The sequence below is a fragment of the Physeter macrocephalus genome, chromosome 19 (genome assembly GCF_002837175.3).
Source record: "Physeter macrocephalus isolate SW-GA chromosome 19, ASM283717v5, whole genome shotgun sequence".
NCBI classification, from domain to species: domain Eukaryota; kingdom Metazoa; phylum Chordata; class Mammalia; order Artiodactyla; family Physeteridae; genus Physeter; species Physeter macrocephalus.
In genome coordinates this window covers 198,523-222,157 of record NC_041232.1, presented here as the reverse complement: position 1 = coordinate 222,157, position 23,635 = coordinate 198,523, and the positions used below count along the sequence as shown (strand labels likewise).

Genomic DNA, 23,635 nt, shown 5'->3' with positions numbered 1-23,635 from the left:
ACTTCTGCTGCCAGTGTCCTTGTCCCCATGGTGAGGCACAGCCAGCCCCCGCCTCTGCAGAAGACCCTCCAACACTAGCAGGTAGGTCTGGTTCAGTCTCCCCTGGGGTCACTGCCCCTTCCCCTGGGTCCCGATGCGCACACTACTTTGTGTGTGCCCTCCAAGAGTGGAGGCTTTGTTTCCCCCAGTCCTGTTGAAGTCCTGCAATCACATCGCACTAGCCTTCAAAGTGTGATTCTCTAGGAATTCCTCCTCCTGTTGCTGGACCCCCAGGTTGGGAAGCCTGACGTGGGGTTCAGAACCTTCACTCCAGTGGGTGGACTTCTGTGGTATAAGTGTTCTCCAGTCTGTGAGTCACCGACCCAGCAGTTATGGGATTTGATTTTAATGTGATTGCGCCCCTCCTACCTTCTCATTGTGGCTTCTCCTTTGTCTTTGAATGTGGAGTATGTTTTTTGGTGAGTTCCAGTGTCTTCCTGTCGATGATTGTCCAGCAGCTAGTTGTGATTCTGGTGTTCTCACAAGGGGGAGTGAGAGCACGTCCTTATACTCCGCCATCTTTGTTCAGGGCCTTTTTTTCTTAATATATAATTTATGATTTATTAAAATGAAGCAAAAGCTTTGTTGACATGATCTAAGCACAAACATGAATCTCCATTCTTCTTTCTGGAAACTCTGCTCCATTTTTAAAAAGAACTTCTCAGTACCCTCAGGCTCTTCTCAGGACTCCTGCTCCCCCCAAGGGCAGTGCTTTCTCTTGCCTCCCTCTTGTGGGAGGCTACTCTGTCCTCCACAGCTTCAGATCTTTGGACTGGGGTCAGTTGGTGATATTCTCTCTCTCTGCTGCTTCTAAACAATGATTCTTCATACTTGTGCCAAAACCTCATGCCATCCGCTTCTGTTATTCTTGAACCCATTGTCACTGTCATCTGCCATCATCTGGATTGATTTGGTTGGTAAAAGAAACTTTAGCTTTGTCTCCTTGACACCTCCTCTACTTCAGCACTCTGCTTACCTGAACACACCTTTGTCCTAGTGATAACCTGCGATCATTCCACCTTGGAAATCATGGGCTTTCTTTCCTCACCCCCTGACTGTAACCCCTGCCCATTGAGCTCTTCCCCTCACTGCCACCTGAACCGGTATCGTCCCTTGACCTCCCCTCCCTGCTATTTTCTGACAGTTTATCAGTCCTTCCTGGATTCACTCCTTGTCCCACGTGGCTTAGGTTTAGTCACTTCACCAATTCACCAAGAGTTCAGGCCCATATGTCCAACCTGAGTTATTACAGTAGCCTCCTGCTGGTCTCATCTCTGTAAATTCTCTCCGTCCAGTTCACCTTCCACTTTGTCAGGAATGATTCCTGTAGGTCACAGATCTGACCCGAGGAGTCTGGCTCCAGGCCCAAACCTCCACATGTTCTTCCAGGCCTGACCTGCGGACTGCTTTCCCAGACAGGCCTCCTGAGGGCGGGCTGCCCTTTCCACACGGGACTTGACTGCTGCACTCTGGTTTTCTGGAGGGGATGGCAAGCTTGGTGTGCCACACCCACAGGCCACAGGGGCACGCACATCTGCATTCCCCACCCGGCGCCTGCACTCGAAGGACCTTGACTAAGGCCCTTGCCTCCACTCTTTCCCTCTACCAGCCCCGGGTCCACATATGCAGGGCCCTGCTGTCTAGTGCTCTTCCACAGTGAGAAGATCACCCACCTGCACCGCCTGTCACCTGACCTTACCCAGCGCCATTCTGAGGGGAAAATGGAGCAAGGAGAGCAAAACCTCTTTGTTGGCCTCTTGTTTGCGCTGCTGCAGTAAGGGAATAAGGGCGTGGTTGTTACTTTCAGGTTGGCTCCTCCTTCCTGATCACTGGACACCTGGCAGCTCGACAAGGCACTTTGCTTTCTGGTTAACATGGCTCCCCATGGCCTAGAGAGTGAAACCAAACTCCATTGTGTTGCACACGAGGCCTTCATGGCATTTCACCTAGCTGTGTTTTTATTCTCCTTTTCAACTCTCCCTTCTTTGCATTTTACACTATCCAGTCAGAATTACTTAGTTTCCGAATATATCATGCTTCTTGTATGTCTGTGACCCTAGCACATTTCTGTTCTTTCTGCCTGGCATTCTCTCCCCGCCTTGCCTTCTTGGTGAGCTCCTGTTTACCCACCTAAAGCCTGCTCACGTGGTACCTCCCTCCACCCTTCACTCCCTCTGTGTCTTATACCCCTCAGTCCTGCACCTCTCATACTCCCTGTGAGTTGCTTGTCTTCGAACTGTCTCTCCACAACTGGGCCAGATAGTGCTTGAGATAAATGACTGTGTTTTGAATCATCTTCCTTTTGGTGACTCTTACTGCAGAGTGTGCATGTAGGAAACACTCTAGAAATGTCTGTTGAACTGAAATGATTTATGCATTATTTCTGTTTTTTCAGAGCTTCAGAAATGTTCTGGTTGAAAGAAGCCAGTTTTGAAAGCATTTTTGACTATTAGAAACATTTTGACCAAGATATTTCTAGTAAATACAGGAAGTTTTGTGGGCTGTAGATGAGGCCTTTGAGTGCCCTTTCCATTCTTTAAATTTACACATAAGAACTTACTTAATAGTGAGTCTTGAGAAGGTAAGCTATAAAATATGTGGAAATCCTGGCATGAACATTCCGTACCATTTAATTACAGATTTTATACTATATAAATTGCCTGTCAATACTGAGGTTTTAGGAATAAAGTCTTATAGGGTCCAAATGGATTTCCCTTTCCTCTTCAATGTATGCATTTTTCTTGAAATTAAAGAAAATTTTCATACATATTAGTTCATATATGTATGTTAGTCATTTTAACCTTCAACCTAGTCTCAAGAGTGCTAAATTCACACTAGTAATAAAAAACTCTGGGCTAATTTGATATTTTTTCTGAAGATCTCAAAATACACAATTTAAGAATCAGACGAGGGACTTCCCTGGTGGCACAGTGGATAAGAATCGGCCTGCCAGCGCAGGGGACATGGTTCAATCCCTGGTCCAGGAAGATCCCACATGCCACGGAGCAACTAAGCCCGTGCGCCACAACTACTGAGCCTGCACTCTAGAGCCTGTGTGCTGCAGCTACTGAGCCCACACACCGCGACTACTGAAGCCTGCATGCCTAAAGCCCGTGCCCCACAACGAAGAGTAGCCCCCGGGCTTCCCTGGTGGCGCAGTGGTTGAGAGTCCGCCTGCCGATGCAGGGGACGCGGGTTCGTGCCCCGGTCCGGGAAGATCCCACATGCTGCGGAGCAGCTGGGCCCATGAGCCATGGCTGCTGAGCTTGCGCGTCTGGACCCCTGCAACAGGAGAGGCCACAACAGTGAGAGGTGCACGTACCGCAAAAAAAAAAAAAAAGAGTAGCCCCCGCTCGCCACAACTAGAGAAAGCCTGCGCGCAGCAACAAAGACCCAACGCAGCCAATAAATAAATAAATAAATAAATAAATAAATAAATTATTTTAAAACCCATGGGATTTTTTTTTTTTTTTTTTTTTTTTTTTTTGCGGCACGCGGGGCTCTCACTGCTGTGGCCTCTCCTGTTGCGGAGCACAGGCTCCGGACACGCAGCCTCAGCGTCCGTGGCTCACCTGCCCAGCCGCTCCGCGGCATGTGAGATCTTCCCGGACCGGGGCACGAACCCGTGTCCCCTGCATTGGCAGGTGGATTCTCAACCACTGCGCCACCAGGGAAGGGAAGCCCTTTGGGATTTCTTCAAAAAAAAAAAAAAAAAAAAAAAGACTCAGACGATCTTTCTTCTATACCTGTGAGTTACTGTATATCAACTGGAATTTTCAAAGTAATAACCTCTGATTCAACAGGTTGATTATCTGATTATCAGTATGTTTCAAACAACCATATATCTGTGTGTGTGCGTGTGCTTGTGTGTGTGTGTATAAAATTAGGGTAAAATATTAGTATCGAAACGTTTCAGCTCAGTTGTTGATAATGTATTGATTTGATAGACCAAAAGTATTTTAATTATATTAAACTTCTTATATGCTCAATTGGCAGTTTATTAAAATATAAAACCCATAACCTATTTCCAAGTGTTATAATTGTTCTATAAAGTGGTCATTACATTTACCAGACCTAGCTACTTTACAAAGCACAAGGCCTTGTAGTTCATCTGTTTATTTAGAAAGCAAATTCATTTTCATTATGATCTCTTTTCATGATGTGATGATTTCCTTCTTAAACAATGAATGAGACCCTTTAAGGTGGTTCTCCAGATGACAGAGAAGATTTGAATAGGCTGCTGTTATTGTGTCTCAAAGGCAATTTGATATCCTTGAAAATGAGTACGTGTTCCTGTGTCTTATAAGCAATTTGATATCCTCGTACGTAAGTGTAGATGGAGGGACTGTCTGAGCCGTCCATTTAGTGCATAGGGTCGCGTGAAAGAAGAGACGGCCTGTGCCCTCGTGCCAGTGACAACCCCCCCCAGCCCAATTCGACTGGCTAGAGCTGGTGAGCATGTGCAGTGGGGAGGGGAGGATTGAGCTTGGCAATTTCAAGTGTAAATTACTTTGTTGGAAAAAAGGAAATTATATTAATGGCAGCGTGCTTTAATTCATTGCTGTCTAAGTAGTTTTTGATCATCAGTCCCTTGTTTTGTTATTATTACATGAAATTATTTATCAGTTCCTCATACTTTAAGCTCTACAGCCACAAAGTGGCTGCTGTTGTTCGCTTCATTTAGTCTTCATGACCAGTCCTGTCACTCTCACTTTGCAGATTAGTAAACTGAGGCTTAGCTTAGAGGTTCCCATAGAAGGAAGTTCTCAGCACTTCTGATGCCCGTGTTTCCATCCTCATCCCGCTCTCCAGCCTGGCGAAGGTGCTCTCTGCGGTTATTCCTGTTTTCCTGTAAGAACAGTCACCTGCAACAGACTGTCCTGGAACATGGCTGACAAGAGTCCCTGGAGGAAAGTGCAGGTGTACGCTTTGATACAGGCTTTTTTAATCAGGGTTGGGAAGAAGGGGGTGTGAGCCAGAGAGAATAAAATTTGGAGCTGGGGGAGAAGGGGGCTCATGAGGGAACATGTGTGCGAGAGTGTGTGTGTGTGTGTGTGTGTGTGTGTGTGTGTGTGTGTGTGTGTCACACATGCACACAGATGGGAATGGGATGGGAGGAGGGACATGTCATGTCAGGTTTAGGTATGAAGTAATATGGAAATGGAAATGTCAAAGACTGAGATAAAATTATTTCCAGACTAGAAAGTCGGTTGACTGATTCCAGTATGTTCCCAGCCTTTTCTAACATTATTGCCTCCACATTTAGTGTGTAGTGTGCCCTACCCCCCTTCTCCAGGAAACCCGTTGTTTCACAGTAGAGGTGTAACTCTGTTTATCATTGTAGAAAAAACTTGATGTATCAGGGAAGCACACTGTTTAAAAAGAACCTTTTGAAAAAAAATCTTGTTTTCAAGCAAATAACTCATTTTTCATTTTTATTATATTTAAAATATTTATATCAACACCAGTCATTTTTTAAAGCCCCTTTTGTGTTGGTGAATCATATTCTTCCACTCATTAGTCATGCGACTGCTTAAGTCAAATAGCCTTTGCTAGATTTCTGTTTACTTTACTTTAAAAAGGGAAGTGGGAGCAAAATAGACATGTTCAGATTCCTTCTAGTCATAAAATGCTCTGCAGAAAGTACAGTTCATGTGACTAAGTCTTTGTTCTGTTCATTCAAGATTTTCCTCATTTTTGTACCAGTCTTGTTTTGTGTAGGCAAAATATATACAGATAAACATTTTAAATGCATTCCCAGTAAAATTTGCTAGGAAGTTAATGTATACTATTTTATATCATATTTTATCCGGTTTTATATTATATTTTAAATTCAAGATGGATTTCATAGGAAAGCAGTTCAGTGTTGTAGATTTTATAGGAAAGCTCAGTGTTGTCAGTATTGAGCTGTAAACTCAATACTGACATTGCTACTGTACTGATGTCAGTGGGGACTAAAACTTCTGTATTTTATTTATTTATTTTTAAATTTATTTATTTATTTATTTATTTGGCTGCACCAGGTCTTAGTTGCAGCATGCAGGGTCTTTACTTGCAGCATATGGGATCTAGTTTCCTGACCAGGGATCGAACCCGGGCCCCCTGCATTGGGAGCACGGGGTCTCAGTCACTGGACCGCCAGGGAAGTCCCAAACTTCTGTATTTTAAAATCTAACGGTAAACAAATTCCTGGAAAGAAGAAATTCCTAATATAGTAATATTAGTCATAAGTGAATGAACAGTAAAAATAATTGAGCATTATGAAACATATGTTCATATCGTTGCAATAAGAACTCTTAATTAGAAGGCACGTAAAAGGTTTTTAAAGCACGTAATTTCTGTTAGAAGATTATATACTTAAAGTGATGAAAATTTTCTCTCCCCTTGCAGTTTCTTGTGCCATACATGTAAACAACCCCAGAATGAAGGTAGAATACCCCCAAACACCTTGATCTTTGAGGGATAAGATGTCTAATATCATTAAGCCATCTTGGATTTCTTCAGAGGAAGGCTATCACGGTGTAGATTGTCATTTCTGATTATCCGATCATAATGATCTTTATCTCTTCTCAAGTGTGACTGCACCTGTGGTGCTTGATTATTTAGTTGCTTGTTGACATCTTAAACTCCTCTTATAAATGCTATGTTCAGTCACCGTCTCAATTATGGTTCTTCATTTGTATCCTTCAGTCCTCAGCTGAAAGGACGTCTGAGGCGTCTCCTAAATGCTCTTATGTAGTGAATGCACTCGGCCTGTTTCTTTAAAGTCACATTACTCTGTGTATTTCCTTTTTAGCAGCCATCAGTCTAGAGTTGTTTTGCTGGTCTCTTTTCCCCCTCATTCATATCTGCCACTAGGATACATTCTCACTGAGGGCAGAGACCTTTTCTCTCCAATTCACTGCTGCAACCGCAGTGTAATAGGGCCTGTATAAATCTTGGATCAGCGTTGAATGACTTAGAGAACTGTGGTTCAGGTGTTGGACATCTGATTTCTGCCACCTATCTCGAATCGTGGTCCCCTGACACTCCTGACTTGTCTCCAGATGCAGAGCCTGCTTCGTGTTCTTACCTGTGCCTTGCTCGTGCAGTGGTCTGCGTCTCTTGCCTGAGCTGTGGCAAAGCCTCCTAATGGAGGATAGACTGTATCCTCCAGCGTTCTGTCCCTGTGTACAGTCTATCCTCCAGCGTTCCGTCTATCCTCCAGCTTTCCGTCCCTGCGTAAAGATGTGTTGACTCCTTGATGCTTGTAGGTGGAAAGTTTAGACCCCTTAGCACAGCATAGGGACCGTTTACAGCCGGGCCCCAATCTGACCTCTCTGGGCTCTTCATTCCCTGTTGCCCACCACGGGTTCATGCTTTGCTACCCTTCCTCCAGCCCCTGATTGCTGAGGGCCTCTGCACCTGCTGGAAATGTCCTTTTCCTCTCTTCTCTCACATAGAAAATGCCTACTTATTCTTAAGACCCAATTCAGATGTCCACTGTTCTGAAATGCTTTTGCTGATCGAAGTTAATTTCTTTATTCTCTGTGTTCATTCATAGAGCTCTCTGCTCTGGCTTCTGTCACTTATCACACTGTATTGGAATTACCATTTACATTCGTCTCCTCATTAGACTGAACATCTTAGGGACAAGGACCATGTTTATATTCCCAACCCTGTCATAGAATTAGGGACCGAGGACAGCATCTCCTGTCGTCTTTTTATGTATGTTCCCCTTGCTGCTTCCTCAGCTTAGGGCAACACTAGGGCCCTTCATTAATGAGATTTTTTTCAACCTAGTAAATGTCACATTTTGTTCTATAGTTGAATTTTCCTAAGTGTTTAACACATTAACATTCAAGAAGAAATAGAGCAAAATAGAATCAGCCTTAAGTCCTTTATAGTCATCCCCTCGTATTCGAGCTGCTGTCCAAAGTGGGAACCTGAGGAGTAGGGGGTGAGATGGAGTGCTACTGGATTTTTATAATTTTTTCAAAGATTTCCACTCTAAGGAAATGTATGTACTTTGGGAAAAAAGATCCAAAGCCCACAGCTGCAGCTCTGGGCTCAAACAATTTATGTCACTTTCACATAAACATTTATAATCCCTGACTATCTCTTATTCATTGCCTTTGTGAGCACTTTAAACCTCGTGATAGTCCTGATAAGTAGGCAGTACTACCGTTTGCGTCCCATCTCATTTTATAGAGAGGAAAGCTGAAGCACAGTTTAACAAACTATAATCAATTAGCTGCCCATAGTGATAGAAAGAATTGGGATTAGCACTCCTTTCTAAGGTTTTAGAAATAGTGACAAACACCAAAAATGGATCTTGCAGTAGGAGATGAGGATGTACAGGAGGATTCCATAAACCTGAGTGTGGGGGTGGGCAGAGACTGGGGGACTTTGGGGGACCTGCGAGAATGCAGCAGCCATATTTGGCTATTGCAAATCCTGGCGAGTAAAGAAGCACTAGGTCCCAAAGGAATTAGGATCAATTGGCAAAATTTATTCATTCATGCAACAGTTGTGTCATGTGTCTCCTATACGGCAGGTGCTACTACAATGAATAACAGCTAGTATTTCTCCCACGCTTATCCTGTGCAGACACTGCTCTAAGGCTGTGGTGCGCATTAACTGTGCAGTTCTCCCAACAGCCGTGCATTCAGTGCTCACTATTTCCATTTCACTGGGGACACAGTGGTGAACAAGATACTCCAGTAAGAGCCACAGCCCAGGAGCAGCCAGTCCAGCAGTGGGATGCGGGCTGAGGCGTGTGAATGGAGGCGCCGTGGAGGCACCTGTTTCCTCTTCCGGTACTCAGAGATACAGCTGTTAGAAGGAACATTACGCCAGTGTCTCCATTTTCTAAGTGTTTGAGTGATTCTCACTTACATGTGACTTTATTTTAAACCTCACCAGTCAAATTCTTCTGATTGGTTAAATCTTACCCTAAATTTAATAAAACCCTGTAATGGGAGGATGATTTCTAGGTGCCCAGATTAGAGCCAGTCTATCTTTAGCTGCTAGTATTTGACCATTTATTGAAATTATGGGCTAAGAAGGTGAGTGGGAAAGCAGCATGGTTCATTATGAGTTTTCAAAAGATTATATGAGTAATTTTACACTATATAATCAGAATGATTGCTGTAATCGTTTATTAAGTGATTTACATACATTATTTCAATTAGTCCTATAAAATAATTATAAATTTGTGATGAAATCTTTGAGCTCAGTTAATCTTAAACAAAATAGTACTAAAATATTTTACTTAAAATGGAATACTATATATGTATATATAAAGTATTTTCTGTTGCTAGGGGCGGAAAACAGTGTTTCTGGAATTGTTAGGCTGTTATGAAATTGTCTTTTGTCTGTTGTTTAAAATCAGATGACCACATTTTATAACCTGTAATTGGTTGAAAAAATCAAATGTAACTATTTCCCACCCAGTATCTCACAGCCAGTATAACCAAGTCCACCTACATCATTATGCCATTGCCAGTTACACTGACTCCTAAGACGTCTGCTGTGACATGACTTGAGACTGTTTTCTGCTTTAATGCACTCACAAAGATAAAGCCACAAGACCTCTATCTCATTCACATGTTGAAGTATGTTTTAATTAGCTTTCTCATACTCCTGGCCTCTCCCTCCCATGTCTGCTCCGTACACCTCCAGTAGTAAAACTGCAATGACATTTAAGTTAACTGGAAATTTCTCCCTAGAGCCAAAACGGATTTCCAGTCCTCCAAGGGGTGAACATATTTTTTGAAAGAAAGAATCTACCACCAGATGTCTGTTTAAGGTTGCCATTTTGTTCATTTTAATTAAATCATCTATTATTTGTAACTTTTTTAGAGTCCTTGTCAAAGTCTATCTTTTTTCTATTTGATTTATTTTGTGAATGTTATTAAATGTGCAGAACACTCATCTCATCAGCAATAGTGAAATTACCCTCTCTGCCCTTAGGTTTCTTTGCGTTTGTCACTACTCGCCCTGTTAAAATGCTTCAGAAGAATCTTTTATGTAGAAGATCATGTCAGAACTCAGTTATAGACTTTTCAGGTCCTATAACTTTTTGAACTTAATTAACTTTATTTTAACAAATAAAAAAATTCACATGGTTCAAGCTCCTGGAGTCCAGAAGTAGTGCAGGAAGCTGTACTCTTCTCCCTCTGTCTCCTAGCTGCACAGTCTCTCCCACAGGCAACAAGTACTGTTAATTTCTTCTTTGTCCTTACACAGATGATTTATGTATAACTAACAGAAAAATATCAATATTTTTTCTTCCTTTTTTATGCTTGTTCTGAACCTTCCTTTTTTCATTTAATAATAAATCTGTAGATCATTTTATATCAGCGCATAGTGTTTACATTTCTTGTGTCTCCATGATGTTCTGTTGTGTGGATAGACTGTAATTGATTTAATCTGTCCTCTATTGACAACTAATAAGTCTCTTCCAATTTTTTGCTCTTTATAAACAATGCTGCAATGGATAGTTTTTAACCTGTTTTTCATGGGTGTGATTGTATATGTAAGACAAATTCCTAAAAGTAGAATTGCTGGGTCAAAGAAATTGTGCATTTATAATTTTCATAAAATTTATGAGATTGTCCTCCATTGAGGTTTACCAATTGATACTGTCCTTGGAAATGTGTAAGAGTGTCTATTTTTCTACATCTTCACAATGTGTTTTTCTAAGTGATAATTTATATCTCATAGTTTTAGTTTACATTTTCCTTACAATGAATGAGATCAGGTACCTTTTCATATGCTTAAGAGCTATTTGTATTTTTCAATTTTGTATTCATATTCTTTGCCCATTTTTCTAATGGAGTATTGGTCTTTCTTATTGATTTGTATTTATTTATTAAGAAAATAGCTTTTTGTGATATAATTTGTAAATATTGTCTCTGATATTTTAATGATTGTTTTATAATGATCATCACTGCATTTCTGTAGGTGTGAACAGTTAATGAGTATAAAAACCAAAAGGGCAGATAGATGTGTTTAGGGAGATACTGTGAGTCCAGCTACTTGGGGCAGAGACAGGCATTAAACACTCAGCCAGTGTGTGTGTGTGTGTGTGTGTGTGTGTGTGTGTGTGTGTGTGTGTGTGTGTGTGTGTGTGTCTGTTTACAAAAATATTAGGAGAATGGAGGAACAGTGTTCCTTTCCTGGAACCTAGAAATGCATTTCCTTCATTTTGACGACTCCATCTATACTTTTTCTAATTTCTGCAGTGAACTGCATAAATTCAAATTGAGCTTTACAGAATATCAACTTATAGTTCAGTATCTTAACATTTTACATTTTTCATTAAGTAAAATGCTCTGACTTTCTCTCATGTCTTCTCCCTCTTCCACCCCTCTGGGAGAAGGAGCATGTTACATCTTTAAGACAGTGCCATAAAGGTTGATGAAAATATAAATCATATTCTTTAGTAATTATCCATTAGCTCTTGATATGCATGGGAGACTTCCATTTATCACAAGAATTGCTGTAATTGGGGGCTTTTTTGTGCTCTAATTTCCAAAATATTAATTTGGAAGTCCTTTTTCTTTTCTGTGGTAAAAGTATCTGAATTAGGAAGGACATCATGGCTCTTACTCTGTGAGGCTAATATACGTGTTCTATTTTTTATAAGCAATATTTATATTAGTGACTTTGTCACTTGTGAGATGTATTTAATGGTCTCTATGAAAGTAATTTCTTTAAAAGTATATTAGCATATTTTAACTGAGTTAAAAAAAGGTTTTTTCAAGGAATTATTGAAACATTCATTTTTACACATTTAAAAGTTTCTAGCTGAAAACATATATCCATTGCACAGAGGAATACCATTAAATAACAAATAGTTCTAAGTGGTTAACAATATGGAGGAAAAGGGTGATCATTAAAATGCTGTTATTAAAATATTATGTTAATACATGAATACATTGTCAGTAAGGGTGGTGGTTGAATCTATGCCAATACATTAACATTACTTTGAGTATTTGATATACTTGAGATTCACGGAGTAGATTTTATTTATTTTTTAAGATGCTGGGAACTAAAGATGTTGGCAAAGAGCAGTTCTAATTGCTAGCTTGAGAATGGTTGTGTCAGAAATGGGGACAGTTAATTGCCACGTGGATGCTCTCAGGACTTTCTCACCCTATTCCAAGCACAGTTGGCATCTGTTCTTACATTTGTACAAGCAAAAAAAAAAAAAACTTATTCAAAAGCTAGAATATAACTGACAGAAGCTTGTCTCTAAAACTATAAAAACCTGTAATTTACTTTCAAATAACTCATTTGTGTTGCTGGTAATGAGAAAACCTGAGATTCTTCATTGAATATTTGTTCAAGCTTGTTCAATTACAGTATTTACAGATTCTCAGCTATTTTATACTGATTTATTGCTGAGTCAGGATTTTTTACTTCACGAAGAGGCTAAAGAGAAGTCTCATTTGTTAGAAGATAAAATGTTTTAAAAAAAAGAATAAAATGTTTTTGTGATAGAGTGGAAGTGTTCACAATCAAATCTTCATAGATATTCATTGGCTTATAGTAACTAGTATCTACTAAATAAATGCTAAATAACTAATATCTACTAATCTGCTTAATATGAGCCAGGCCACATGCTATATTTCTTTTGTATTATTTTATGTAATGTTAACAAAATCAAAAAGGTATTTATCAGCAGCTGCATTTTACAGGTGAGAAAATCAACCTGAAGACTAGAGCATTTGTATAACTATCCAGAGTCACACAGCTAGGAAGTATCTGAGCTACAATTAGTGCTACTTGCTGTTCAGAAAAATAAAGAAACGAAATTCTCAGGCCATTCATTTAAATTATCTTCAGTATTATAGACAGCAGATAGTTTTTCTTAGCTGCAGGGAGTTAGGGATTTTGTCACAGCACAAGTAAAGATAGAGATGTCTAAAGTCTTAACAGTGAGACCATCCTGGCTACATTTCGTCAGGGATGTGTCTGAGAACTGTAACAGTTAAGGTTGGGTGGAAAAAGGGCCATATGCTTCTCGTACTCTTCCACCAGACCACCCCTAAGACGTAGAAGCATGAACTCATATTTCTGGACTAAGGGGACATGTTAAATCATAATTCTTTCCATTGCAAGTGACAGAAATCCACTCAAATTAGCATGGGTGGAAGAGGGGGGGAATTTATTGACTCCCTTAATTGGGAATCTAAGGGCACAGCTAGCTTTAGGCACAGCTGGATCCAGTATCTCAAACTGGCTTTCTCTCTCTCTCTCAACATCCCCAGGACAGGCTCTAACTAAAAGAGTTCCCCAGAAGTACCTATAGGCACCCCAGTTTGAGGGGCACAACAGAGACACTGAGAACCCATCATGGGGGATTGAGAAGATAAACCAAATGAGGAAGAAGCTGAAGCAGAAAGAACAATTCAGAGACCTACTGTAATCACCTTTTTGGTAGTAGCAGTAGGACTCAAGGAAAAAAGATAAAGATTTCATCTTGCCAAAGACCTCCCATCTTCTACTGTATCTGTACATTTGTCTTGCCTTCTCTTGTTTGGATCCTAAAAGGACCTAGAGACCATCGGAATTTTTAAAAACAACATAGGCTTGTAAAGATGAGTTTCTCCACTGTGTTTTCAGCTCTTTTCCTTATCTTTTGGTTTATAGATCATTGGATAAACAATAAAGTGGTTGCTGTGGGATCAGACTTTTTAGGTGATGGGAGAAATATGACAGAAAGATAAGATTTCTCTGTCCCATCCTTCCGGAGGATTCTGAGTTTAGGGAAGAAAATACAGATTTTCCTCTGAATAATTTTCCGTTTGATTGAGCTTCCGTTTATTAAAGTTGACGTGATAAGATCTATTGAAGAGATTTAAGTGATTGAACATTCTTGGTTGAAAGTATCTTAATTCACATATTCAACAAATATTTACTAAGCACCTAATAAGTTCAAGGCACTGTTCTAGAGATTTGAGGAGCCCAACAGTGAACAAAATAGACCAAAACTACTTCCCCATGGAAGCTTGGAATCTGTCAGGGAGAGGCAGACAGTGAACATATTAAATAAATCACATGGACTGTTAGAGGCAGGATGGACTTTGGAGAAAGACTTAGACTAGGGGTTGCTCATGACAGGGTGTGGGGCTTGGAATTTATATAGGGTGGTCAAGGTGGGCCCCATTGAGAAGGTAACCTTTGAGCAAGAGTGAGAAGGCTATATGGGAATTAGCTAAGTGGGCATCTGGGGTAAAGCTTTCTAGGGAGAGGGAGATGGGGACTTAAGTTCAGCTGTCATTGTTTGAGTGTTGCTGCTGATAAATAGATGACATAGCCTGATAGAGTCGCAGGATGCCCAGAGGCATTTCACCTCCTAAGTCTCTTTTCTTTCACCATTTTAATGGTTAAAAAACCTGGAGGAATCTTCTAGTCATTTGAGTAGTGTGTACTTTTTTTTTTTTATATTTTATGTTATGTTATTTATTTTTTATCTTAGTTTAGTTGCGCCGCACGGCATGTGGGATCTTAAGTTCCCCAACCAGGGATCCAACCCGCGCCCCCTGTAGAGGAAGCGCGGAGTCTTAACCACTGGACTGCCAGGGAAATCCCAAGTAGTATGTACTTTAATTCTTTTGGGAATGGAGCCTGGGTTGCAGTCATTAGAGGAACAAAATAACACGTGTGCTTCTCCTTTTCGGTCTCTTCCCCACTCAATTCTGATTTTGGTATTATGGCTTAAGTCATCAGAGATTTTTTTTTTTAAGCTAACTAATAATCCCTAGCAAAAAATGAGGAATTTTTGAATATCAGAAATAATGTAATACCAGTACCTCTGATATATCTTTAAAGTCAGAAAACTGAGAGTCCTGAATTAGTTAATAATGATTATTACTCAGATTTTGACATAATGTCACACCACCTATTAAGTACCCGTTATGTGCAAAGCCCAGGTACAAATCATAAATCCTATTCTTTTCTTTGTTTAATACCAATTCGTAAATACTCATTTTGGCCAAGTTAAAGTAGAACGTTACCCGTCCGTTTTCTCAGGGTTATTTAAGCGTCTGGATGCTACATTCCCAACACTTTGCTCATCGTGTGCTGTCCCTTCCATATGTCTTACCTCATGTCTGCTTCAGTCCTGCTCCATCACTCACCTTGTCTGAGGCCCTGGGGCACTTACATGTGCTTCACTCCTTCTCTGTCACTCACCTTGGGGTACCCCAGATATATTAGCTTTCGTGAGCCTCAGTTTCTCCTGTAACATGGGTTGTGGTTGGGGTTAAATTGATGGTTGCCTGAAGGCTTAGCACTTAGCGTCCGGGACAACCTGCTTCAGAGGTCCAGGCCAAATAAGATGGTGTTTGGATTAAGGGATTTACAGTGGAGATAAAAAGAAGAGGACTTAAGTAATAAAGAGAGAAAGTTACATCTGTGAGATTAATGATGGATTGAATGTGGGGGTTGATGGAGAAGGAAATGTCAGTACAGTTTAGAAGATGTGAATTAATATTGTGACTGAGGTTTAACCACAAGGCCTCAAAGGAAGTGAGAATGAACAATCTCAGTCCATCCCTCTGCAGGACTGCATTTATTTTAATTTACTGAAATTGGCTGAAATTTACAGAGGAGTAGATTCTGTGCTATCTGCTTCAGTAACACTTCTGTGTATATTTTATCTGAAGGTATCCGTTCGAAATTTTAATTTGAGAAGGTAGCTTAATGAAATTTTGTGCTTAAATGTTTTATTTGAATTTTAATTGGTAGAATCTGAAGAAGATTCAAGAAATGGAGAAGAGTAACGAATCTAACACAGACCTGGAGGAGCTGAAAAACGCTGACTGGGTGAGATAGCTGGGTATTCTCTCTGTTCTGTTTAGTGTTGAAGAAGTCGTATCATGTTTTTTAAAATGGTCTATCTTAAGGACTATAGTATGAAATGATATTATACCAATTTGAAAGCCTAACCTTACATTTGAGGAAATACTATTCCATTTTTTTAAAACTATCTAATTTTATTAGAACCACTCCAATGTCTCTGAGAATTTCAGTGTTTTAAAATATTGACCTTTCTAATTATATTAATACCTTAGCATCCTCTTATGTGGAAGTCAAAGTTTAAGCTCTGTTTCAGGATATAGTGAAACTATAGTGTAGTACATTCATTTATCCAATGAATAGTTACTGGATTAGGGCCCTGGGGATGCAGAATGAGTGATACGTTACAACGTTCTGCCCTGGTGAAACAGAAGACAGATTTCTAGAACAGATGATTGCAGTGTATTCATGTGACTCACTGACTGTCTACTGTTTTTCCAACATGGTACTAGATCCATGTAGGAAGGCACGTTTTAGGATTCTGACTTTTCATGTTAAGGATACTGGATAAATAATGACATTAAATGATGGAATCGGAAAAGATACAGATTTGGAGGATATGAACGAGTCACCTTTGACCATGTTAGATTTCAATTGTCATATTCTTTTCTAACAGCTTTATTAAGATGTAATCTACATACAACAAGCTGCACATGTTTAAAAAGTACAGTTTGAAAAGTTTGACATATACGCACACACATTCACACCTGTGAAACAAACTATCACCATAAGAAAACAGTGAGCCTGTCCATCACCCCACGTCTCCTCGTATTGCTTTGTAACCCTACTTCCTGCCTCCCTCCTCCCTAGTTTCCAGGCAACCAGTGATCTGCTTTCTGTCACTATAGATTAGCTTGCATTTTCTACACTTTTATGTAAATATCATCACATAGTATATACTAGGGTTTTTTTGGCTTCTTTTATTCAGCATAATTCTTTGGAGATTTCATCCATGTTGTTGCCTGTATCATAGTTTATACTTTTTGTTGCTGAGTAGTATTCCATTGTAGTAAGTACCACAATTTGTTTATCCATTCTTCTGTTGATGGTCATTTGGGTGTTTCCTGTTAGCAATATTCTTAATTTATGGGTGATATCTTTCCTGAGATATTGGGAATGATATTAATCAGGAATATTTAAGAGTAAGGTTAAAAAACAAGTAGGCTATATTGTCTTATAAGCTAGTATTGTCACTTTAGAATAATATTGATTATCAGTTTCCTTTGTATAGTGTTGCTCTAGGTGTATGTCATCTTGGTTAAAAAAATTTTTTTTAATTTATTTTTGGCTGTGTTGGGTCTTCGTTGCTGCACGTGGGCTTTCTCTAGTTGCGGCAAGCGGGACCTACTCTTCATTGCGGTGCATGGGCCTCTCATTGCAGTGGCTTCTCTTGTTGCAGAGCACGGGCTCTAGGCACGCGGGCTTCAGTAGTTGTGACACGCGGGCTTCAGTAGTTGTGCTTCACGGGCTCTAGAGCGCAGGCTCAGTAGTTGTGGCACACGGGCTTAGTTGCTCCGCGGCACGTGGGACCTCTCTGGACCGGGGCTCGAACCCATGTCCCCTGCATTGGCAGGCGGATTCTTAACCACTGCGCCACCAGGGAAGCCCAGTTAATAAATTTTTAAATTTTTTTTCCAAGACATTGAAGCCAGGTAAATAATTCCAGGTGCTCAGAAGTTAGCAAATAGCTAGTATAAACTTGAACCAAAAATTTAATTAACTGTCTTAAGGCAACCTCATCTAAAACAGTATTATCACTGACAAGAGATGTACTATCTCCAAAGGGAGTTACATTTGCCTAGATCACCAGCTGCTTTTTCATAAGATCATGAAAATGAACTACCTAGAAAGATTAGAATGAAATGAGGAAGGAATGAGGAATAGTACAAAGGAGAATTAGAATACGTTTAATGGCAGAATCTATACATCTCAGAATCTTTCTAGTGTAATAAGGGGTAAATGATAAAATCTCTGGGAATACATACAGTGACAGTTGTCCATTATTTTATATAACTGTGACTTAGTTTCTGAAAAGTCATTTGTAAAATTTTTGCCAACAATAATATATAATGAACTGGCTATATAAAAGAGTCTGTTTGAATCTTTCTATAAAGTATAGCAAAAGATTCTAATGTGAGTAATCATCACTAATTTATCTGTTTTGAGAATTCAAAGTTTCATATGTCAGGTTGTCTTAAAGCCTGAGGAGGTGAAGAGAAGAGACAGTATTTTAAAAATGAGATGGTATTTGAATTGGATCTTCAAGGAATGAGCAAGAGAAGTTGAGACGAGCATTCCCAAAGGAGAGATCTAAATATTTTAGGGATTTATATTAGGATATCTTTAATGGCAGAATCTAAGAACTTGTCTTAAATGTTAATATTTTAGAAGATGTTCTGATGGATATACTACAATATTAAGTACCTCAAATCCTTTTGGGAATAAGAAATGGTATACATTTTTTAAAAATCATAAATCATTTTTTGAGGACATTTTTGAGAAGTTTAATCAGTTATGTAGGCAATTCTTATGAAATACGTCACTTGATTTTTAATAAATATATTATGTAGCTATTGAGCCACTTATTAATGTTTAACAGCCTGTAATATTTCAGTTAAATATCATATTGATTTTCTCTTTACTGAAGCCGAGAATATGATAGCTTATAGGCAGGAAAACAAAAGGGTTAAAATATAATAATATTAACACATTTAATATATTTTAAATTATAATAAGTATTTCACATATATTTCATTTTCTTGAAGGGCAGGGCAGAGCAACTTGCTATTTATTATTTGTAGATAAGAAAATTGATATTAAATAATTTGTGCAGAGATAGTAATAACATAAAAATTGTCATTTTTGAGCATTTTCTATGTGCAGAACACTATACATCAGCTCTGATCATCTCAACAAGTTATAAAGTGCCATTTTCTTTTCTTGATGAGGAAGCCAGGGTTCAGAAAGGGGAAGCAACTTGCTGGATGTCAGCAGTAGATGGCTGTATCAGTTAGCTGTGGTCACAGTAATGCTGCGTAACTGAACACTACAAAATACCATGGCATAAAGTGGTAGCGTTTACTCAGCTCATGAGTCTGCAGATCAGAGTGGTGGCTCTACTCTGTGCATCATCCTTCTCCTGGATAATCCTGCCAGTGTGCCTCGTGCCAACCCAAGTGTGATGTTCTCATGGCAGTGACAGGAGCAGAGTGACAAGCCATTGTGAATTTGTTGTTGAAGCCTTTGGTCATGTCATATCCACTAAAATTCCAGTGGCCAAGCAAGTAATAGAGCCAAACCCAAAGTCTAGTGTGAGAAACACGCACCTCTTGAGTGAGCAAAGCCACCTGATAGGTGGAACATGAGGGGCCTGAGGAACTGAGGCCATGGATGCAGGTAGCACAGGAGTTAAGGTTTTATCCAGGTGTCCCCACGTTAGAGCTGGTGGATTATCTGCTGGCATCCTACCTGCTTTTTAGTACCCTAAAATCTAATTTTTAAAATCGTTTCTCTTTGGTTTGCTTGGTGTTTTGTAATCCAAGCTTTTAATATTTTCTTTATGACTATAGCTCTTTAGAGGAAACTAGTAAATTTATTCATGATGTCTCTCCACCCTTGGCTCTTTCAGGCTCGATTCTGGGTGCAGGTGATGAGGGATTTGCGGAATGGAGTAAAACTCAAGAAGGTCCAAGAGCGGCAGTATAACCCTCTGCCCATTGAATATCAGCTCACCCCTTATGAGATGCTAATGGATGACATTCGATCCAAAAGATACACTTTGCGAAAAGTGATGGTAAGTAACAAAGAAAACTGTTAATGGACTCAATTGCTTGTTTTTTGGTAATCTTATTTGTTGAAAATGTTCTTCTCAATATAGAAAAGTTGGAAAATACAGTAAGCTCACAGAAAAGTTACAAATGTGTAATTCCACAACCCATGGCTTCAAATTTCTGTCTACTGTCCTTTTCTTTAAGCCTGAACAACTCCCTTTAGGGCAGGGTTACTAGTGATGACCCCCCTTAGTGTTTGTTTGCCTGGGAATGTCTTAATTTCTTCTTCTTTTTTTTTTTTTTTTTTTTCGCGCGGGCCTCTCACTGCTGTGGCCTCTCCCATTGCGGAGCACAGGCTCCGGACGCGCAGACTCAGCGGCCATGGCTCACGGGCCCAGCCGCTCTGCAGCATGTGGGATCCTCCCGGACCGGGGCACGAACCCGCGTCCCCTGCATCGGCAGGCGGACTCCCAACCACTGCGCCACCAGGGAAGCCCCGACAGTGTTTTTTTCTGTCTTTAAACTTATCTCACTGCCTTTTGGCCTTTATGGTTTCTAGTGAGAGATCACCTGTTCATCTGATTGAGGATCCCTTGTATGTGATAGTCACTTCTTGCTGCTTTCAATATTTTTCTTTCAACAACTTGACTATAATGTGTTCTGTTGTGGCTCTCTTGGAGTTTATTGCTTGGAGTTTATAGAGCTTCTTGGATGAATAGATTTGTATTGTTACCAAATTTTGGAAGTTTTTAGCCATTAGTTCTTCACATTTTCTTTGTCTTTTCTTGTCTTTCCAGTCCCTCTGGGACTCCTGTTATGTGCATGTTTATACAGTTTGGAGGTTGTGAGTAGTAAGTAAAGAAGAACATGTTACTACTTTGTGGTATCCATTATTGTTTTCCTTTTTCTGTCTTTCTTTGTCTGGCTAATTCCATGCATTTCACTTGGATACGTTTATACTGAGCCTTTGTGCAGGGGACTAGGCACATGGCAGTTCTAGTGGTGATTGGTTTCGCATGGGGAAAGTTTTCAAGTTTTAGTCTAACAGGCTAAGATTTTGATTAGTTCCTTGTTATGTATATATGTACCTGATAAATGAGAGTGGAAATTCAGCTACTCATATTTAATCATTCAAAAGCTGGATATATGTATTTTTTAAATTTACTGTTATCAATATAATGCCACTTTCTAATTTCTTTTAAAAAAATTTTGTTGTAAAGAGTAAACAAAGGATTTTCACACAGTCTATCTGTATCTGAAGCGGTATGCTAAGATGTTCTTAATTTAATCCTCACGTTTAAACTACATAACTATACCATAGTAATCCACTTTTTTTTTTGGATATTTGTGATGCTCATGATGGGAATTGAATGGCTTAGCCATATGGGATTATATTTAGAACATTAAGTTATGGAAGTACAAAACATTTCAATGGAATTTTTTCAAAATGTTTTGGTAAAATGCTTTAATTCTAACAGAGAACTTCAAATAACTCACCTTTAAAAATAAAAATGTAGATCGTTGGCCGCCAGTGTCCGGCTGCCGGTAGTCGAGGAGCGGAAGCCGCTTTCCTGAAGCGGGGTTGGGTGCTCCAGAGCCCGGCCGGCTGCTCCAGAGCCCGGCCGGCTGCTGAACTGCCTCTTCCGGCAGCTGCGGCAACGGCTAGGCGCGGGGCACGGGCGCCCCAAGGACCGCGTAACCGGGCGGGCGCCCCGAACAGGCAACCCCGCCGAGGGAGGTGGCTGTGGCGGTCGCGCTCGGGCGCCCTGTGCGCCACGCTCCATGCCCGTGTGGTGCTGCAGCTGCTCCCTGGCCGGTCATTTCAGAAATTGATGAGCAGATCCTAAAAGTCACATGGAATTACAAGGAACCCAGAATAGCCAAGACAATCTTGAAAAAAGAACAAAGTAGGAGGATTCACACTTCCTAATTTTACAATTCACTACAAAGAAACTGTAATCAAGACAGTGTGATGTTGGCATAAAGATAAACATAGATCAGTGGAATAGAATTGGGAGTCCAGAAATAATTCCCATCATTTGTTGTCAGTTGATTTCTGTGGGATCCCAAGACAAAAGGGAAATATCAGTCTTTTCAACAAATGATGCCAGGACAGATGGATATTCACAAGCAGAAGAGTGAAGTTGGACTGCTACCTCATACTATATATAAAAGTTAACTCAAAATGCATGAAAGACCTAAATTTAAGAACTAGAACTATAAAACTCATAGAAGAAAACAGGTTTGTGATCTTAGATTAGGCAGTGCTTTCTTAGATATGACACCAAAAGTACAGCAACAAAAGAAAAAAAATAAATTGGACTTGATCGAAGATTAAAACTTTTGTGATTTAAAAGACAATATAAAGAAAGTGAAGACAACCCACAAAATGGGAGAAAATATTTACAAATCATATATCCAAAAAAGGACTTGTATCCAGGACATATAAAGAATTTTTTAAGCTCAACAATAAAAAAGACAACCCAGTGGAAAGTGGGCAAATAATTTGAATTATTCTCCGAAGAAGATATATAAATGGCCAATAAACACATGAAAAGATGCTTAACATTATTAGTCATTAGGGAAATGCTAATCAAAACTGCAGTGAGATGCTACTTTACACCTACTAGAGTGGCTAAAATAAAATCACAAAAAATAACATGCTGGTGAGGATGTGGAGACATTGGAACCTTCACATCACTGTTGGGAATGTAAGATGGTGCACACTTGGGAAAATAGTTTGCTAATTCCTCAAGATGTTAAACATAGAGTTTACGGCCCAGCCATTACATGCACTCCTAAGAGAAATGAAAACATTTGTCCACACAAAAATTTATGTATGAATGTTCATAGCATATTTATAATAGCCAAAAAGTGGAAACCATCCAAATGTTTATCAGCTCATGAGTGGGTAATATACAATGGAATATTATTCAGGCATAAAAAGGCATGAAGTACCAATACATCCTATCACGTGCGTGAACCTTGAAAACATGCTAAGTGGAAGAAGCCAGACACAAAAGGCTATATAATGTATGAGTGGTTCCAATTATTTGAAATTTCCAGAGTAGGCACATCAGTAAGACAGTGGATTAGTGGCTGCCAATGGCTGTGGGGAGGGAAGAATGAGGAATGAGTGCTAATGGGTGCAGCATATACTTTGGGGGTGATAAAATTTCTCTGAAGTTATTGGTAGTGATTGCAAAACCTGTGACTACTTAGAACCCTGAATTGTACACTTTAAAAGGGTGAATTTTGGACTTCCCTGGCAGTCCAGTGGTTAAGACTCCATGCTTCCACTACAGGGGACGTGGGTTCAATCCCTGTCAGGAAACTAAGATCCCACATGCTGAGTGGTGCTGCAAAAAAAAATAAAGGGTGAATTTTATATGTGAATTATATCTCATTAAAGGTCTTTTTTTTTTTTTTAAAGCATTACCAAGTTCCCTCTATTTATTTACCTTGGTCTAAAGCCTGATCAGATGATCTGTTGTTTTTCTGATGTTTCTGAGCTCTTGAAAACTTTGTCTTTCTTTGATTAATGCCTAACAGAGGAGGCATTTTATTTCTAATTGTCTTAACCTCTTTTTTCTTAAGTATAAACCAATTATTTGAGAAGACTAGTCCAGTGTAATGAAAGATCCTTGTAAAATGTATAGTCAGGGGGTTGGTGGTGGTGGGATGAATTGGGAGATTGGGATTGACTAATATGTATAAAATAGATAACTAATAAGAACCTGCTGTACAAAAATAAATTAATAAAATTCAAAACAAAAATAAAGATGTAGGAACTTAAACATTTTTTATATAGAAGTTATTTGTTTAAGGCATTGTGGCTCAAAAGTAAGATCAAGTTCTATAACTGGTCTCATTTACTTATGGGCCTACTGTTTGTGTTCATCTAGAAATCATTTATTGTTGTAGCTTCAGAGAGCTTGTTTCAGGGTGCATTCTGTATTTATATTAAAAAAAAG

The 23,635-nt window shown here is 39.6% G+C and overlaps 1 protein-coding gene across 18 annotated transcripts in view; it reads left to right on the top strand.

The window, feature by feature from the left end:
* Window positions 1–23,635, top strand: part of SPIRE1 (spire type actin nucleation factor 1) — a 217,323-nt gene that overhangs the window by 153,237 nt on the left and 40,451 nt on the right. For 14 of the 18 annotated variants that reach the window (XR_008616012.1, XM_028480736.2, XM_028480730.2 and 11 more), the window contains 3 exons: window positions 4,852–4,959; window positions 15,781–15,858; window positions 19,520–19,684. Coding sequence is in view for 17 of the 18 variants with exons in the window: in XM_028480736.2 (XP_028336537.1) it covers window positions 4,852–4,959; window positions 15,781–15,858; window positions 19,520–19,684 (351 nt within the window). In the remaining variant the exon portion in view is untranslated. Of the gene's footprint in view, window positions 1–4,851; window positions 4,962–15,780; window positions 15,859–19,519; window positions 19,685–23,635 lie in introns of those variants that run through there. The other 4 variants (XM_024120731.3, XM_028480732.2, XM_055080687.1 and 1 more) reach the window with 2 other exon arrangements.